General features: G+C 40.9%; 2 protein-coding genes across 2 annotated transcripts in view; one reads left to right on the top strand and one right to left on the bottom strand.

Annotated features, from left to right (window-relative positions):
- SERAC1 (serine active site containing 1) overlaps positions 1 to 19,067 on the top strand; it is a 251,449-nt gene that overhangs the window by 176,471 nt on the left and 55,911 nt on the right. The window lies entirely within an intron of this gene.
- GTF2H5 (general transcription factor IIH subunit 5) lies at positions 10,620 to 19,039 on the bottom strand. Its single transcript, XM_006739075.3, has 3 exons — positions 18,969 to 19,039; positions 18,070 to 18,142; positions 10,620 to 11,136 (listed from the first exon to the last, which is right to left on the bottom strand). Exons 2-3 carry the CDS (start codon positions 18,102 to 18,104, stop codon positions 10,956 to 10,958), a joined length of 216 nt encoding a protein of 71 aa, XP_006739138.1. The 5' UTR covers positions 18,105 to 18,142; positions 18,969 to 19,039; the 3' UTR covers positions 10,620 to 10,955.

Genomic DNA, 19,067 nt, shown 5'->3' with positions numbered 1-19,067 from the left:
CTCTCTCTCTCTCCCTCTCTTAAATAAATAGATAGATAAAATCTTAAAATAAAATGAAATAAAATAAAATAAAATAAAATAAAAAGCAAGCAGTCTTTGGTCCTATGTCTTCATTGTCCAAAGCTTCCACATCATTAGAGCTCACTGGAGGAACAAAGGGAGACACACCTGGAGGAGGGAAATAGAAGTGAGGCAAAGGATAGATACCATGAAAGACGGAGTGGGCTCAAGGGAGCAAGCTGTAGGTTGCTGTGTTATTGTGTGAGACTGGCTACTCCCCAAACTCCTATCTTCATCATATGCTACCTCTCGATCGAGAACACATGATCCAACTTGCTGACAACAGCTATGATTCTACGCCCTGTGCTGGTGTCCTTCTACTTTGCTCTGTTCTCCTTTGTGGCTGAGTGTAAGATGTGTACTATAAATCCTCATCTCTCGTGCCTTTTTTTTTTTTTGGCTAAAATACGTTAGTAGCTATTTCCTATCTCTTTCTCCATATTTGCAGCTCACATAGCTTTTTGTCTGCATAGACAACATTAATTCATTAAACCTTTATTTTTCCTCTACATGAAAGGATTAAAATAGAAAGTACAGGCTTAAAGGGACATCTAATTTTTGGCAAATATGACAGACAATAATATAAAATAAGCTCACCCAAACTTCTAAGAAAACTATTAAGATTCCCAAAATTAAATAGGCAAAGGTCATACCTAGATAAACCACAAGAGGAAATAGTCAAAACTATATCTAGCTCTCTTATGCTAACTTCCAAATTCATATAGACTATCCTATTTTTTTTTCTCCTGAACCATATATCCGTGTGTTACTGGATTTCTTCATCTGCATGGATTCAGCTTCTATATTCCAAAATCAAACACATCTTCTTCCCTAATTCTTCCCTTGCTTGTCTTGGTGAATGGCTTAATCAATCGTCTTTTTCCTCCCAAATGCAATTACCTTTTTTACTTTTTTTTACAGAGAGAGTGTGTGCACGAGTGCACACGAGTGGGGGTGGGGAAGGCAGAGGGAGAGGGAAGGAGAGAATCTTTTTTTTAAAGATTTTATTTATTTATTCATAAGAGACAGAGAGAGAGAGAGAGGCAGAGGGAGAAGCAGGCTCCCCGCTGAGCAGGGAGCCCGATGCGGGGCTCGATCCCAGGACCCTGGGATCATGACCTGAGCCGAAGGCAGACGCTTAACCAGCTGAGCCACCCAGGCACCCAGAAAGAGAGAATCTTTTTTTTTTTTTAAAGATTTTATTTATCTATTTGACAGAGAGAGACACAGCGAGAGAGGGAACACAAGCAGAGGGAGTGGGAGAGGGAGCAGCAGGCTCCCCGCAGAGCAGGGAGCCCGATGCGGGACTCGATCCCAGGACCCCGGGACCACGACCTGAGCCGAAGGCAGTCGCCTAACCAACTGAGCCACCCAGGCGCCCCAGAAAGAGAGAATCTTAAGCAGGCCCCACGCTCAGCAAGCCCAACTCAGGGCTGGATTGCAGAACCCTGAGATCATGACCTGAGCTGAAATCAAAAGTCAGATGCTTAACCGATTGAGCCACCCAGGCACCCCCCGAATGCAATTACTTAGCAACTCCTGTCACCTTCACCTCTTAGGTACCTTTGCATCATTGCAACCTTGGTAGTTGAGAACCCTTGATTTTTCACTTGGTATGTTGAGACAACTTCTTAACCAGATCTCATGCCGCCAGTCCACACTGCTCCAGTTCATTTTGCATACTCCTGCATATGGCCCTTTTGGGCCTTTTAGGTGCGAGAAACAAATGTATCAGCATAAATGAAGGCAAATCATGAAATTATTTCACTTAAAAATATCTGTGGCTTCCATTGCCTACAGGATGGAATTTAGACATCCTATCATACAAACAAAGGGTCCTGTGGGATCTCCCCCCCTGCCACTCTCCTAAACACACCCTGCGGGTCCTCCAGTCTTACTAAATAGCTTGCAGTTGTTTGAACATGACACACTTTTGTGCACCTCATTGTTTTGCCCATGTGGTTCTTTATGCTTGAAACCCCTCTCCTGTCCTGTTGCCTGGTGAACTACTCATCTTTTAAGTTTCAGCAAGAGTGCCACTCCTCTGTGAAGTATCAGGGAGAATTCGATGTTCTGGGGCACTCAGTCAGTGAAGCATCTGACTCTTGATTTCGGCTCAGGTCATGAGCTCAGGGGTCTGGGATGGAGACCCGCGCCGGGCTCTGTGCTTAGCGGGCCGTCTGCTTGAGGATTCTCTTCCTCTCCTTCTGCCCCTCCCCCCACTTGCTCTTGAACTCTCGCAATCCCTCTCTCTCAAATAAATGGATTTTTTTTTTTTTTTTAAAAGAATTAGATGTTCCCATCTCTCATGCAGCATGTTATAAGTTTATGGTATTTATCATGTTGCGATCTCTTTGCTGCACTGGAGTCTGAGCTCTGTGGCAGCAAGGATTTTGTTTTTATCTCCCCAAGTCCTAATCAGTCCCTAACAGTGCCTGTTTGTTATATGATGAAATGAAGACATTCTGGTCAGTGTGCTGTGAAACTAGGATGCTCAGAGGCTGCTGGTGGCGCTGTCAGGGGGTTTTGGAAAGCAATTTTAGAAACCTCTATCAAGACATATCATAAAAATATTAATATTTAAACCCAGTGACTCTACATCTCAGAATCTTTCTTAAGGAAATAATCTTAAATTTTTGTACAATTTATTCATCATTGTATTATTTAGACACTCAAAATACTGGAAACCACCTAAATTCCAGCAATAGAGAAATGGCTAAATAAATTATGATATATGAAGGTACCCAGCGGTCATTAAAACCTATGATTTTTAAAGGAAATACTGGGCATGGAGAATTGCTTATAACACCATTGGGTACACATTTGCATGCATACTCCAGTTACAATGGTCCCCCAAGGGTTGCTCCAGGACCTAGCTAAGATTAGGTCTGCTCCTAGAATTGTCTGGGTCAGGCAGAGCTAGCAACTTGAGTGTAAACCAATATCCTTTAAGGGGAACCAAAAGTCAGAAGCCAGAAGGTACAATCTCTTAGTTTAAAAAGTCACAATGCAATCTTAAAAAGGGGGATCAGTGGGACGCTGGCTGGCTCAGTTGGTAGAGCATGGGACTCTTGACCTTGGGGTTCTAAGTTTGAGTCCCACGTTTGGTACAGAGATTACTTAAAAATAAAGTCTTTAAAAATAAAGGGTGGGGGAGGATCAGTGGCTGCAACGAAGGCAGAATGGGTAAAAACAGGGGAGTTCAGGCATTTGCAGTGGACACTGTTGGTCTTCTGGGCCTTGAAGTTGAAATGAATTTGAGAAGCTGAGATGAAGTTGAGATTACAGCACAGGGTGAAGGCCGACAGCAATCAAATAAGGTGACATATGCATAATGGACAAAGACCCAAATTCCACCCTCCTGTTGAAGGCAGAGAGGGAATTGTTCTGGACTACACCATTTGGTGAAAGTAGAGTTTATGGTGAGATGTGTTTGGGACTGAGCCAAGAGGGAACTCTCTCCAGTGGCCTGCAGATGGACTTGGGGGAGACGTGGGTTGGCAAACAGGAGGTGGGGTCAGGGGAAAGGGTGTCCCAATATCACTAAATTAAAAGAGCAGGGGCAATGAGAAGACACCCACATGGAGAAAGTGTGGGAATGAGTTGGGCGGAGCCCACATCAAGGTGCAGGGTGTTTGAAGGCCAGTTGGGACACTAGTTTCTAGAAGGTGGTCCATCTTCCCTAAATGCACGGCCGGGGATGTTTCACTGGGCCAGCGGATGTCCACAGGGCTGTAGAGCACACTGGAGAATATTTGCAGGAAATACATTAAAGTGCTAATTTTGGCTGGATTAGGGTGGTGAGGTTGTGGCAAATATTTTTTCTTATTTTCATGTTATACGACATATTGCTTTTTTAAATAAATTTTTTAAAAAGATTTTATTTATCTGAGAGAGAGAGAGTGAGCATGAGCAGGGGGAGGGGGAGAGGCAGAAGGAGAGAGAAAGGGACAAGCAGACTCTCCGCTTAGCCTGGAGCCCAACCTGGGGCTTGATCCCAGGACCCTGAGATCATGACCTGAGCCGAAGTCGGATGCTCAACCAACTGAGCCACCCAGGCGCCCCATGATACATTGCCTTTAAAAGGGGGGAATTAATATCTAAAAATAAGAAGTGGACATCTAATGACTCCAGAGGCAATAATGGTAAATTCTGTCATAGAATTTGTGTAGGATTGGCAAATGGAGCGGTTCACTTGTCTGGCATGGCTGCAGGGAAATTGAGTGAGCTGGTAGGCAAAGTCAGCCACCTAGCTGTCCTGTCACATGTTGGCATTTCTCTTCTGCACTGACGGTTTCCAGGTCCCTACTTACAGCTGTGAAGTCCCAGGTTAGAAAGGGTGCCCTTTTCTTCATCCAAAGGCACTGACAAGGAGCAAAGCCAGGCACCTGCCACCTCTGGCCAAGTCGCCCAAAGGCACGGGACAGGGCAGCATCTGTAGAGAGGCATCTCGGAATTCCTTTTGTATTTCTTTTACTAACAACTTTGGCCCTATTTCTTGTCAGAAATGAGCCTGGCTTTGTTTTGGTAAAGGTGTTATTTGCTCCTCTGTGGACTGGGTGACATTATAAAGCTTCCTCGCAGTACCACCACCCCCGTATCGCACGTCTTTAATCCCTACGTTTCTCCCCAGATTGGGGTGGCGGCAGAAGGGAGAGTTTCAGGTCACAAGCAGGAAAGGCACTAGGGTGATCAGCAGGCACATGATGAGGGCTGGGAAGACCCTTGTTGACACCCTAATCTGCTCTTCCTGTGGCTCCTCAAGTCAGTTTTCTAGTCCTCTCCCTTGACCCAGAGAGGCTCCTTCCAGAGCGGATTGGGGGCTCGTCAGGGCATCCTGGAACACTAGCCTAGCAGCTTCCAAAATTTGGCTTTCTGGGGAAGAAGAGGCCACTGATGTGGTTAATCTGAGGCTCTAGCTTCAGAGGGAGAGACGGTGCAGGGGAAGAGGGAGAGACAGCATTCTGTCAATCAGGTTGGGGTCATGGAGTCTGGGGGCTTTGGGAGTGCCGAGGGTTCTGAAGGGTTGCTTGCCTGGAGACTATAAGAGAGGAAAAGACCAGGCACTTCCTGTCCCTGAGGCGTAATTATTTTTAAAATAACCTCAACTGGCTTCCTGTGCATTTGGAATTTGGAAGCCCTTTGCCACCTGGCCATGTGTAGATCTCAAGATCAGCTGTTAGAACTAGTATTAAAAAAAAAGCTTGAGGAGCTAATGTGTCAAATTGCCTTTTTTCTTCCCAAATATAAATGTCATGTGAGTAAATAAGATGGTGGGATAGAGCCACCAAACAGAATAAACTTATTGGACCTCATCTGGGTTTTAAGAAAACAAAAATCAGGGTTGTGAGATTGAGCCCGCATGGGATTCCGCCCTCAAGTGCAGAGTCTGCTTGTCTCTTTGCCTCCCCCTCGAGCCCTCCCCCAGTTCTCGATCTCAAATATAAATAAAGTCCTTAAAAAAAAGAAAAGGACTTGAGGCTGTACTATCTATTTTCTCCAGAAATCAGATATTTATAAATTTATTTACAGACACAGAAATCTTCAAACCTTAAGATTATGCTTTTTCATTACGTAACCACAATGATCAAGCAGGTCGTCTCTGGTTCTAGGATAAAGTTGAACAAGAGGACAACCACTAACCACCAAGACAATCATATGCATTGACCACTGTCTTCTGGTGACCAAACGTCAGGTCAGAGGGTTGCCCGCTCAGGATAGGATTAGAATAAAGTAGTGTATGTTCCCAATGAACATCTGCAGGGAGATAGAGCAAAAGGATGGCCTTCATTTTATTTTTATCTACATAACTGGACCCTATGCCTCTGAAGTTAGGCTATGTGCACTCCTGGGAAGTACACAGCAAGGTGCTAGAGAACACATGGATGTCACAGGATAAACATAGCACATCCACATCTGTCTCAGAGCATCAATTTTTCTCAGAAGTTTGGAAGAGTTCTGAATGTTTGTACTTTTGTACAGGCACATGCAGGTGAGTAACTGAATTCTGCTCTCCATGTTGCCAAATGAGGACTAAATCTGTCTTATTCTATATATCCTGAGCTTGTTTTTTTTAAAAGAGATTTTATTTACTTATTTGAGAGAGCAAGAGCAGGGGGAGGGACAGAAGGAGAGGGAGAAATAGACGCCCTGCTGAGCAAGGAACCCAATGTGGGGCTGGAGCCTATTGCGGGGCTCGATCCCAGGACCCCGGGATCATGACCTGAGCCGAAGGCAGACGCTTAACGACTGAGCCACCCAGGTGCCCCTCAAGGTCTAGATTAATTGCTACCTAATTCAGGCTTTCTCCTTACTTACAATCAAAATTAGTCACTCCTTCTTCATTCAATAAAGGAGCAGATGTGTAAATCGTATGTATTCACATGATTGGACAGTAAGTTACAATGAATGAACTGAATCCAAATATGTAACATGACAGATCTCAAAAATAGTGGGAAAAGAATTATAGAATGGTGGTTTACATGATTCTATCTCTTATGTATCATTTATGTTTAAAACACACAAGAGTATGTATTTCTGATGGATACATATTAATACAAGCAAAAGCCATGGATGATGATTCATCAACGTCAGGGTCACATTTGTATTGGGAAAGTAAAAAAAGAAGACTGTGACTGAGGAAGAATACAAACAGGACCTCAATTCTGTAATTGTTTTATTTCTCTTAAATAATCAGAATTAATATGAATGTTAATCTTGCATGGTACAGATGTTACGTGATTCAATCTGTTTATGTCTGTGTGGATGCCAGCAAGCCCCCACATGCCTGACCCCAAGACAGTGAGTGACCTGACCTGTATTGTCCAACCTGCATGGACCCACCAACCTTTGCCCCACGTTCTCCTTATATGAACCCAGAAGTATTTTCAGCACTTCAGCAACACTCCTTGAAATGTTAGTCCATCTTCCCAGTGTTGGCCTCGCTGAAATAAATTCCTTTCTTATTTTACCACTGTCTCTCTGCCTTTGGATTTTGTCAGCAGCCAGGAGCCGGATCTAGTTTGGGACCCCTGGAGCCGGGTGTTCTTGCACCCTTGGGCCCTGGGGACAGTCTCGGAAAAATGAACTGTTTGGGTATTTCCCAACAAGATTCAAGTTGCCCAAGAGCAGCTTCAAGATTAGTGAAGGTAGTGGGCCACAGTATGCTATGTATCCAATGCTCATTTTCTAAGAATTCCCCTCCTCCCCCATCTGCTCATTCTCACTGCATTGATTATGCAGAACTTTTTTAAAGTGTCCTTGGGTGTGTGTGTGGGTGTGTGCTGAAATCCCAACCCATCTTCCGCTGTGCTCTTCTAGATTCAAAGTAACTAAAGTTCAGAATCATGTGCCTGACACGTTAACTTACAATCACCAAACTGTTTCTGAGGACAGGTATTCCTATTTTCAGAGAGAAATTCAATGACCTGTCCAAGATCCCAGGGCCAGCAAGCAGGGAGCAGACATTTGGATGCAGGTTGTCCCTTAATCACTTTCCTATAGTGAGAATAAAGTACTTAAAAAGCTTATTCAGTAACCTCATCAATAGATCTTTCAGTGTTATCTTTGCTGCAAATGAAGTAGTTACATACACGTGAGAATGTTTATTGACTATATTTGCAAACGACATAATTTTTTCACTTTTAAAATATATCCTCTTCCTATGTGTTAAGATAGGAGAATGTTAAGAGAATGATCCCAGTATTCTAGTTAAATCAGAAGGAATCATATCAGAGCTTTTATTTAGTTTCTTGAGAGGTAAATGAGGTTTATTGAGTAACTACAAACTAGAGTAAGTACACACTATTTACCATCTTTTCAGAAAATAATAGTTATGTCAAATCACCTGTTACAGCTGATGTTAAGCAATATAATCATTAATAATTTTGATTACCACCTGTGGTGTCTATCAGCAATAAAGGGGAGTAGTTTTTGTTGCCCATTATCAGTAGTGTTCAATTACTGTTCACCAAAACTGATTCCTCAATATACATTTTTACATTAACTGTGATGCATACTTAGGATGCTTGGAATTTTAAAGTGATCACATTAAATTTCACAAGGAAATCAGGGTTCAAGGAATTAAGAATTTTGACCTGATACAGTATGTAAGGAAAAAAAAAACCTATCAAGAAGTTAGAAATTAGTATAACTCTAAGTATCACAATTTTAGTACACAGATATCTGTGACTGGTCACCTAACTTCCGTCAATTAAAATGATTCTTTTTTGCAAGTAAGACAATTTAGTTAATACTACCTTTTCATAATATTCAGGACTTTATTTTTAAAAGACAGTAGTCAATTTCTCCACTACCAAGCAGCCTACGTCTCTTATTCTCAACATCTAAAGTGTACCAAATCAAATAATGTCAATCAGATTCCAAAAAGGAAAGTCTAGGTAAAATGTCAGTTGGTTATGTCCTATTCTCTCGTAGTTGAACAAATCAACTAAATAGCTGCAAGTGGGCTTCCTAGTGTCACAATGTCCTATCTTTCTTAATGCAGTGTCCAGAGAGAAATACTTAACATTTGCTCCAATATGACTTTTTTAAAAAACGAGAGCTGGGGTGCCTGGGTGGCTCAGTTAAGTCGGTTAAGTGGCTCAGTCGATTAATTTGGCTCAGGTCATGATCTTGGGGTCCTGGGATCGAGCCCCATGTTGGGCTCCATGCTCAGTGGAGTCTGCTTCTCCCTCTCCCTCCCCCGCTTCTGCTTCCTCTTTCTCAAATAAGTAAGTAAAATCTTTGGGAAAAAAATAAAAAGATTTTCCTTCACATAAGACTCTTTGCATTCACTGTCCAGTATAGTTTTTCCATACCTTTTAACTTGGGATTTTAAGAAAAATTTTCTTAAGGTTTCATGTTAATATAAAAGGTATTAGCTGACAAATACCTGAGGTTTATTTGAAATTGACTTAGATATGCCTGAAATACAAGATTCAGTACCATTTCAGTACAGCAGGAAATTCTCAAGAAATATATTTTCTACTCAACAAATTTTAGTACCAAATGTACCAATAATGCCACAAAATTGTTTGCACTGTTATATGAGAATCAAACTTCTGTGGATTGATTGTTTTGGTGGGAATCATGATAGATGAGTAATTATATTACAAGACCCCCAGTGGATGCCTGAAACCACAGAAAGTACTGAGCCCCATGTATACTATGTTTTTTCCTATATGTACATACCTATGACAAAGTTTAATTTATAAATTAGGCACAGTAAGAGATTAAGAACAATAATTAATAGAATAACAATAAACTGTAATTAAGGTTATGTAAATATGGTCTCTCTCTCTCTCTTACTGTACTATACTCACCATCTTTCCTCTTGTGGGATCCTCATGTGAGATGACAAAATGCCCATATGATGAGATGAAGTGAAGTGAATGACATAAGCATCGTGACAGCATTAGGTTACTATCAACCTTCTGACGATAGTGAGAAGGAGAATCATCTGCTTCTGGACCTTGGTTGCTGGTGGAAAAATGAAACCACCGATAATGGAGGACCTACTGTACCAAACAGTAGAAGTGTCCAGCTTGCGTGAGTGAAAATGGTACACAGGTGCTTTGAATAAGCACACCATACGAGGGAAGAAAACTGGGTTATAGCATTGCAAAAGTCCTCTTCTCTCTTAGAAAATTCTCATCACATGAACACATCCTAGTTAACGCTATCTTCACGAAGGGAAGCAAAGCTCCTGTCAGTGTTATTTCTGCCTCCAAACAATCATAAAACCATATGCAACATATCTTAACCCAATCATCCCGCTTCCCACAAGACTCACTTTGTTTCTAGCTGCTCCTCCTTCCCTTTCTTTAAAATTGTAGTTGATACACAATATTCTGTTAGTTTTAGGTGTAAAACATAGTGAATTGACAATTGTATACATTACAAAATGCTCACCACGGTATGTCTACTTACCATCTGTCACCATACAATGTTATTACAATATTGACTATATTCCTTATGCTGTACTCTTTCTACAGTCCTTATTTCTTTTTAAAAAGAGTTTAAACGGATTCTCATATGGAATAAGGCACAAATAAAACAGATCTTTTTTTTTTTTTTTTTTAAAAAACAAAAGAACACTTGTCCTGATGGGAAAGGAAAATGTGACCAAAAACGTTTGAACAAGGAAAAGATAAAGCTTGCAACGCAACATGCCCATTGGTTATTTCTAATCTTCTACACGTGGGGCCTGAACTCATGACCCTGAGATCAAGGCCTGAGCTGAGATCAAGAGTCGGACGCTTAACCAACTAAACCACCCAGGCGCCCCAAATACTCTGTACTTTTAAAACACTGTATTTTTAGGGAAATGCAAAGTGTAGTTTACATTAATGTAACATGGTTCTCTTCCCCATCTTCTTCACCAGTACAGCTGGCCACTATGCAGATATTATTTGCAAAAACATAAATATTACCAAAGGTCCCACCTTGGCATATTTATCTAAGTAATCAATCTGTGAAGTTTCTAATTAGATCAGAACAAACCACACCCACACTACAAAATCCCACATTAACAGGAACAAGCAAAACAAACACCTAGGTTAAACTGATAAAGGCATATTCCATTATATTCTTAATGTATTAAATTGGTATTCAAAAACCATTTACATTTATATTTTAATGTAGGATAATAAAAGCCAAATTACAGACAACCATTGAAGTTTTTTTCTTTCTTTTTTTTAAATTCTAGGGTACATGTACTGGGGAAAAAAAACAAGAAAATCAGTTCAGGGACTTTTTTCTGAACAAACAACATCACAGGTTTCCCATGATCTGTGCCTAAGCCACTAAGTCTCATCTGTCACACAGGACACTGAATGGTGACCGTCTCTCACATTTGTTACTTGTAATTCCTAAGTGATCAATATTGAGTATCTTCACTTCTGGGTAAGAGAAAAAGCATTTTGGTCCATTAATTCACCTACTCGCTCCTGGAGGACGTTAACCAACTCTGCAATAACGAAGACATGAGTGTCATCAATGTCTTGAATGATGAACTTCTTCCCTAAGGCATTTGATTCATCCAAGTACAGCAGGAACTGCTTCATGGCAGGGTCACTGCAGAGAGAAACACATGATAACGACTCACTGAGCTGTCAAATTACACCTGAGCAATGAGAATTGGGCATGCAGAATTTTTAGGGTAACTTTAAAAGTTCTAAACTGTTACTCAATCCCTCACTCCCTCTGTCTCAAGTATTAGAACTGTTCCATCAAGTTTTAGAGAAAGAGGCCAATGATAAGATTTTAAAAGAGTAATTTGTCACTGACAAGTGAAAAAGTAATGTTCAGAGCTTTGTAGTTAATAGGGCCTAGAATCACAGCTCCCTTAACTGATTTAAAAAATTAATTTCCTTACTTGCCCATGACCATTACATTTAAGACGCCAATAGATTTTCACTATCTTGCCAGTGAAAAATTAATTTACAAAATCAGTTAAACAGTCACTGTGATAAAGCAGGGTGAACAGTAAAAGTCAGATCTGGATTCAATCTCAGTTTTATCACTTACTTGTGTGACCTTAATATGTACTTAATCTTCAACGCCACAAAATGAGCCTACATAACAGAACTGTTATAAAAATTAGAGGGGAATAATGCCAAGGATAGTGTTTGGCTTGCAGTAGGTTCCCAAGTTTTTTTTTTTCCTCCTTAAAATTCTGAACTTTATAAGTTTGAACTATCACTCAGAATCTTTAAAGGAAATCCTACCAAAATCTTCTTGAGAATACTGAGCTCAAAGAAGAGACACAAATTTAATTCTATTTATTTGTGGTTTTTAGTTTGGAATGAATAAAGTCACAAGGAAAAGAGGGATACAATATCTAGGATTTACATGGGGTGCCTGGGTGGGTCAGCTGGCTAAGTGTCCAACTCTTTATTTCAGCTCAGGTCATAATCCTCAGGGTCCTGGGAGCAAGCCCCATGTTGGGCTCCGAGCTCAGCAGGGAGTCTGCTTGAGGATTCTCTCTCCCTCTTCCCACCCCCCCCCACCAGCTCTCCCACCTGTCTCTCAAATAAATACATAAATCTAAAAATAAAAACAAAACAAACGATTTCTAGGATTTACAGAAACATCTGTCATAAAAACCCTGAATCACAACAAAGGACACTCTTTAGACCTAATATAATGTACAATAATGTGTTTAGCAAAAAATGAGGTCAGTGTAATTTCCTGAAAAAATTAAAAACAAATTTTACTTTTTTCAAGTACAAACTAGGTGTAAGTGAAGCTAACAAAGGTAAAGGACTTATTTCAATCACCATATGAGTATGGTTCATGGTATATTAACTATTAATAAAGTCAAGTCTTCCTAGAGATGATTTTAATTATTTTCAGTAACTTACCATTACAGTGATTTTATTAACAATTTACTACACCATAAAATGTGAATAAACAAACAAGTCTGCCCACATCAGAACTGACATAAATTTTAAATTTAGTTTCTAGTATGCCTGTCATCTTACACTTAAGTTTGGAACAATAACCTAGGTTTGGCAAAATTCAGTCATATTCTATGGTTGCAGAATTAGAATGAGCATTCTAATCTGCAGAATTGATTGGTTCAGAAGTAAATTTGCTACTTTAAGCTTTATTCACTCATTCAATAAATATTTATTGAGCACCTGTCATGTGCTAGGCACTACTCTAGTCCTGGGTCTTCAGCAGTAAACAAAACAATTCAGAATCCTCCATTATGGAGCTTATATTCTACTGGTAGCATTACAATCCACACACACACACACACACACACACACACAAAGTAGGGAAGTAGGATGAGAAATGGCAGTGATGAAAGTGATAGGACCTTGTAAGTTTAAACAGGGGAGGCAGGAAAGGCCTTACAGAGCAGTGACATCTGAACGAACAAGAGGCAGTAAGCAAGGCATGTAGTGACTCAGGCAAGGGCGTCCTAGGCAGGGTGAAGAGTAAGGCCATGAGGCTGGAGAGGGGTGACTAAAGGGGACAGAAGTGGAAGATGAGGTCAGAAAGTTATAGCTGGGCCAGATCACAAAGGGCCTTGAAGGTGATTTTAGCAGTTTGGCTTTTATTGAGTGACATGATTTAACTTACAGACTGACTTCAATTTTAAACGCAAGGATCATACAGCCTGCAGCGTTGAGAAAAGACTGGAGGGTAGTGAGGGCAAGGGTAGAAACAGGGAGACTGATGAGAAGGTGACTGTAGTAACCCAGGCAAGAGATGATAATGGTTTGGACCCACATGGTAACAGTGAGGGGAGAAGTGTCTGGATTCTATAGACATATGTTGAATGTAAAGCCTGCCTAACTTGCTGAAACTAGACTCCAGCTTTGAAGGAGAAGAATTAAGGAGACTCTCAACATTTTCAGTCAGAGCAAATGAAAAAGTGGAGTTGCCTTTTACTGAGATGAGGAGGAAGGAGGAAGAACAGGTTTGCTGGGAAAATCAAGAGTGGGGTTTTAGGCATGTTACCTGTGAGATGCCTACTGGCACCCAAGTGAAAAAACCGAGTAGGAAAGTGGATAGACAATTCCGGATTTCAGCAGCGAAGTCTGGACTGAAGAGAAAAAGTCAGTCATCAAGCTCTGACAAGGGAATTAACACAGCTACAGAGAAGGGACCAAGGACCAAGACCCAGTCTCCCTAATATCAAAAGGTTAGGAAGAAAAGGACAAATGAGCCAAGTAGATTATAAAGCAGTGACCACTGAGGTAGGAAGAAAACCCTGAGTCCTGGAAGGTAAGTGAACAAAGGACATTCAAGAAGAGGAAGTGATCCAGTGTGTCAGGTGCTGGTGACAGGAACAGTAAGAGAAGGATTGAGACCTAAGTGACACGGGGACTTGCAAATGCGCTTTGAATTAGCACATTGGTGTTTTCAAATTTTGCCTTTTGCATACTATCCTTGCTCATTTAGCCATCTCTTGTAACACCTCAGCTACATTATTACTTCTTATTTTTCTTTAAATTGCCTTTAAATCAACTTTTAAGCTTAACTTTGCCAGGTATGAATCACCAGTCATCCCACTGTGTTTTTATCCTCAAATAAATTACACTGGTCATATAAAAATTTTTTTTGTGTTCTACTACAAACCATCTTGAACCAGCACCATTCCCCACACCTGGGGAAACACTGCTAACTGACAAATAAGATACCTACAAAATGACTGGTGAGACACTGAAATAACTACTTCCCTTATTAACCGCTTCAATTCAACTTTTTGAAAGGAAAACAGCAAGCAATTTGAGACTGAATTCTCAAGCATATACCTGAAATATAATTTATAATGATTCAAAAGGACAAAGTTTAAGGGACTTTTATTATGAAACATTAAGGGAACTTGAATATCTTGCCTGCATACAGGGCTATTTATTCTACTTCCTCATGAAGAGATTCTATGGGAGAACCTGCTGGTAAGAGAGAAAAACAAAACCAAGTGCCCATAGACATACTTGGTTAAAGTCCTGGGATCAGGGCTAGTGAGCAAGAAAAAAAGGTCTTTGACCTGGAGATGTGAAGGCAGATATCAATCAAACTCCCTCCTACATAACCTGAGTGAGTTTAACCTCTATAAAACATGATTCTAAAAAGTATTACACCACAAAGGCTCTATCAGGATGACATAGTTAGATGTAAAGCAGATCAGAGACTTCACCGGTCACCTGCACAAAATTGTCAGCACTGTCCATCCCATCAGAATGATAGTCTTGGGGGAGGGGGCGGGGGGATGGGTTAACCCGGTGATGGGTATTAAAGACGGCACGTACTGAATGGAGCACTGGGTGTTATACTCAAACAATGAATCATGGAACACTACATCAAAAACTAATGATGTAATGTATGGTGATTAACATAGTAAAATAAAAATAAAAAAAAAAAAGAATGATAATCTTGGCTCAGGCAATGGTAAACTATCCTTCCTGATAATAATTAGCTAACAGGTATAATTAGTTAAAAATCTTAAAAGTATTTCTCCAAATTCTGTATGTCCTGAGAACAGAATGTTTTAGAAAACTGTTATTGAACATGAAATGGCTTTGTTTGCTTATTTCCTTCTTAAAAGCATTTTCCAAAGTGTTTTTGGAATAAGCGTATTGTCCAGCTTGAGATATAGTTACCTTTATTAGGGTTCAGCATATTGTAGGTGCTCAATAAATATTTGCAACGAATAGGGTCTTAAGAGAAAGAAAGGGCCAACACAGGGGACACTGAGCTAACCAGAATAACAGTCCCAAGTTCCCAATATGACATACAATAGGTTTATTCTTAGAAAGACATGACGCTAAAGAAGACTAACCCCAAGCCCAGCTAAGTCAACCAAAATATGTATGATATATGAAATCACTGAGCCTCTCCATGTCTTAGGGTCCTAGGTAGTAAGATGGAGACAGTGGTACTTATATTTAGAGAATACATCTAAAAACACTTTGCTCATAGTAGATACTCAAATGAAGAGCAATTAAAATGCCAAGAGTTTCTGGGTGTGTGGGAGGATATAGGTAGAAAGGTTTAAATTACCCATTTCTACCCCTATTAAAGGATTTGCTGTTCCAAAAATATTTTTGTTATTACTAGCCTGTGTATATGATATTCTAAGAATATGCATGCACACATTCTTTTTAAAAACTTAACACAATAAGGGGGCACCTGGGTGGCTCAGTCGGTGCAGCGTCTGCCTTTGGCTCAGGTCATGATTCTAGGGTCCTGGGATCGAGCCCTCTGTCGGGCTCCTTGCTTATCAGGGAGCCTGCTTCTCCCTCTCCCTCTGCCTGCTGCTCCCCCTGCTGTGCTGTCAAATAAATAAAAAATCTTAAAAATGGGGATAAGAATACCTATATCTGGGGGGCACCTGCATGGCTCAGTTGGTTGAGTGTCTGCCTTTGGCTCGGGTCATGATCCCAGGATACTGGGATTGAGCCCCATGTCAGGCTCTCTGCTCAGTGGGGAGCCTGCTTCTCCTCCTCTCTTTCACTATCTGTATCTCTCTCAAATAAATAAAATCTTAAAAAAAAAACAAACCTATATTTCATAGGGTGGTTGTGAGAACTGAGTAGTACCATGTGCTTAAGATAGTATCTGGTAAATGCTCAGTGTCATTTCATGAAGGCATTCAGACCTTTTTATTTATCATTGTATTACACAATGTCATTGTCCCATATCACTTAAAAATGTTCTCAAATACTTTAATTGCCACATTATTTGATTATAAAAATGTCACAATCAATGCTTAAGTTAGTGATTCGACATTTCAAGATTTCCATTCAACACCTGGTGCTCATCACCACAAGTGCACTCCTTACTCCCCATCATCATCAGTTTGTTCTCTATAATTAAGAGTCTGTTTCTTGATTTGTCTTGCTTTTTCTCCTCTGCTTATTTGGTTTAAATTCCATATGAGTGAAATCACATGGTATTTATCTTTCTCTGACCGACTTGTTTCGCTTAGCATTACACTCTCTAGCTCTACCCTCAACACTTTGTTTTATGAGCACATTCAATTACCTACATTTTTTTTTAAAGATTTGAGAAAGAGTGCGTGCATGCACGCCAGCGCACTCTGGGGTGGGGGGAGAGGCAGAGAGAGGGAGAATCAGAGACTCTTAAGCAGACTTCCTGCTAAGTGGGGAACCCCGATGCAAGAGGGCTGTACTTAGGGCAGTACGCCAATCTGAAATCTATTCCACCTCTCTACTAAAACAGTTCTCATTAAAAAAAAAAAAACAAAAAAAGAGAAAAAAAAGAAATCGCTGACTTCTAGTGTGTCTTCATCTTATTCCATCTCTCATCACCACTGGACATGGCCCACTCACCTTTATGAAACATTCCCTCTTAGCTTCCCTCCTACATCACTGGCTCTTCTTCTTGTCTTTGTTGTGTCTATCCAAACATTAAATCTGCACTGCTCAATACGGAGCACTTGAAATGTGGCCAGCCTGTGAGATGGGCTGTGAAAGTAAACTCCACACTGGATTTTGAAGCTGTCGTATGAAAAAAGACTCAGCAAAATTTTGAAATCTCAGTAAGAACTTTGAAGATTTAGAACATGTCGAAATATTTTGGACACACTGGGTCAAATAAAACAGATTAATTTCACCTGCTTCAAATTACTCTTAATGTGGTTAATAGAAGATTTAAGACTACATATATGGCTCACATTATATTTCTATAGGACAACGCTGTCCTAAATGCCAGAGTATCCTACAGTTTGGTTTTGCTCCTCCCCCAGCCTTCCCATCACAAACAAGTGGAGACTGAGCAAGAACTGGTCCAATAGTTTAGTTTTTCAGACTATGTGATAACAAAGCCCTTAATAGCTTCCTTTGAGGAATTCATTGCTACCCATTAAGGTTTCTAGCTTCTCCTATGAAATGTGTGCCTAGTTTAGACAACCTTCAACTGGCTCTTGATTTTCTTACTTTTTCAAGACCACAGTTTGTGAGGGTGAAGACATAGGCAGACCTTAAAATTCTAGTCAATCCCTGATGGTTGGAGGACAATATGAGCACTGTTCCTCTAAAGAGTGTTGATCTAAAAAATACACTGCCCCAGACCAAAACATGCTGGAAATATGCCAATTACATCAACTGGACTGAGACATTGAAATCTGGCACCAGGAAGAAACGCAGCAATACAATCTGTCTCACTTGTTATATAAAAAAATGAAGTTGAGAAAGCTGAAAGACTTGATTCCTTTAGATCTTTTTTTTTTTTTAAAGATTTTATTTATTTATTTGACAGTGACACAGTGAGAGAGGGAACACAAGCAGGGGGAGTGGGAGAGGGAGAAGCAGGCTTCCCACCAAGCAGGGAGCCCGATGTGGGGCTCGATCCCAGGATGCTGGAATCATGACCTGAGCTGAAGGCTGACCTTTAACGACTGAGCCACCCAGGCGCCCCTGATTCCTTTAGATCTTAGAACAAAACAAAAACATGGATTCTAGAGGAGGTACATATATATCAAGATTAAATATGGAGATTTAAATTTCATTAAGTATCAAAACTACTAACCATTCTATTAGCACTCCTTTCAAGACGTTGACCATCTTTTCCCAGTCAGAAGGTGCAGATGACCTTTAAAATGCTAATAAAAAAGGTAAAATAAAAAAACATCAACTTTCTCAATATACTTTGGAGATTTACCTCTTGAAATGAGGCAAAATATTAAATGTCATATTAAACATTTAAGTCTATGAAAAACATAGGGCTAACATTAACATAGATATTCTGATTTTTAAAAAATTAAGATGAGTCTATTGGAATATTAATGCAGAAATCTTACTTGCAAATGCTATCCAAGTCAATCCTAATCAAAGCAAGCAACCTAACTCTACGCCCGCGTACCCAAACCAAGTTTAGAACACGAGTCACAAGATTTCTAGTCCCACACAGGATAATGATAAAGGGTAAGATTCCGGGAGGCAGAAATCACAGAATGGTAGCTGTGAAAGGGATGGTGAGGACGACTATCTCATTTCACAGATGAGATGGAGCGAAGAGACTAAGCCATAGCTCCGGGGGGGCGGGAGGGAGAGAGAAAGAGGAAGGGGTGGGGAGAGGGAGAGAGAGATGCCAGGTCTCCAGATCTCATGTTCTTTTACCACATAAATCAGGTTCCCCAATGATCTGCCCGAGGAGGAAAATATCCCACGCAGCGGACGCCAACTTAATCCTTAAACTTCACCTGGACGCGAGCCATTACCCGTAATGAAATCCACGGTTCAATTACTGCGGGAAGCCTCCAAGCCTCTTCAGGAAGGGCCCCGAGAGGTGCCGGACACCGCCCCGTACCCCAGCACTCGGAGGACAGGCTTCTAGGACTTTTCTCTCCCTCCCCTCTTTCCTCGGGAGCCCTCGGTTTTCCACGCACCCCACTTTCCCCTCTCGCTGGGAGAGCCAACACCACGTACCTCCACACTCAAAACCAGCAGCACTTCGGCCTTGCCAAGGGTGCCTGCGCCGGCTACGTCATCGGTCAGCGACGCTCTTGTGGGTGGGGCACGCCGGCG

This window comes from Leptonychotes weddellii, chromosome 8, assembly GCF_054177405.1.
Source record: "Leptonychotes weddellii isolate Sample4059 chromosome 8, ASM5417740v2, whole genome shotgun sequence".
Taxonomy (NCBI): Eukaryota; Metazoa; Chordata; class Mammalia; order Carnivora; family Phocidae; genus Leptonychotes; species Leptonychotes weddellii.
Note: the sequence above shows the minus strand (reverse complement) of the source record. Positions and strands in the feature narration are given on the sequence as shown.